Below are 957 nucleotides of genomic sequence, written 5' to 3'. Positions count from 1 at the left end.
CCCCCTCCCCCCCCAATCCCATGGCATCCCCACCCCAATGATGTGCATCCCTCCAACTCCATGGCGTGCATCCCCCTCCCACCAGACCCCACGGTGTACATCCTCCCATGGTGAACATCTCCCCACCCCACCCCAATCCCACAGCATAGATTCCCCATGACATGCATCACCCCGACCCCACGGCATGCATCCCCCCACCAGCACAATGCACGTGCCTCCCCATGACATGCATCCCCCCGACCCCACAGTGCACAACCCCTCCCAGCCCCGGCGCGACGCACTTTCCCTCCAGAAGCAGAAGCACCACTCGGGAGCAGAGACGCGGCCGTCCTTGGAGGTGTCGCAGGAGTTGAAGAAGGCGCGGATGCACACCTCGTACTTGTCCAGGTTGATGGCGGCCAGCTCGGCCGCCTCCAGGAACAGATCCCCGCTCGTGTCCAGCCGGGCGAACATCCATCCCACCGCCTCCTTGCAGCTGGCCGCCACGCTCCTCTCCAGCGCTGTGGGGCAGGACGAGGCCCGTGGCTACCCAGTGTGTCCCCCCCTACCTTGGGGGAGAGCACCCCGTGTCCCCTCTGTGCATGGTGGGGACACGTACCGGTGGTGGGGTTGGCGGGGAGACCACTGGAGCCGTTCTGCTTGGCGTTCTCCCGCAGGAGCTGGAACCAGTCGCGCAGGCGGTCACCCAGGTCGGCCAGGTCCTGCCCGGTGCACGGTTCTGGGGGTGTCCGGAGGAGTGGCGTCAGGTTGGGCAGTGCTCAGGGACATCATCCCCCAGTGCCTCCCATCCCGCTCACCTTGCTTGGTGTCACCGGTGGGGCTGTGCGGGGTCGGGCAGGGGCACTGCCCCTCGCACCGCACCGTCAGCTGCTTGCTGGCCAGGCACGCCTGCTGCTCCAGCTTGCACTGCGGGGCGGCAGCGGGACGTTGGCAGTGTGCGTGGGGGGGTGACACCGG

General features: G+C 67.4%; 1 protein-coding gene across 1 annotated transcript in view; it reads right to left on the bottom strand.

Annotated features, from left to right (window-relative positions):
• Window positions 1–281: 281 nt before the first annotated feature.
• SPOCK2 (sparc/osteonectin, cwcv and kazal-like domains proteoglycan (testican) 2) overlaps window positions 282–957 on the bottom strand; it is a gene marked incomplete at its 3' end in the record, with an annotated part of 1,140 nt that continues 464 nt past the window's right edge. Inside the window, exons 2-4 of the mRNA XM_009895782.1 lie at window positions 789–906; window positions 599–721; window positions 282–500 (exon numbers count right to left, since the gene is read on the bottom strand). Coding sequence (XP_009894084.1) covers window positions 282–500; window positions 599–721; window positions 789–906 — 460 coding nt within the window. The remainder of the gene's footprint in view (window positions 501–598; window positions 722–788; window positions 907–957) is intronic.

Source organism: Charadrius vociferus, unplaced genomic scaffold (genome assembly GCF_000708025.1).
Source record: "Charadrius vociferus isolate BGI_N301 unplaced genomic scaffold, ASM70802v2 scaffold1452, whole genome shotgun sequence".
Classification (NCBI taxonomy): Eukaryota; Metazoa; Chordata; class Aves; order Charadriiformes; family Charadriidae; genus Charadrius; species Charadrius vociferus.
The sequence above is the reverse complement of the archived record's forward strand: the minus strand, read 5'-3'. Positions and strand labels throughout refer to the sequence as shown.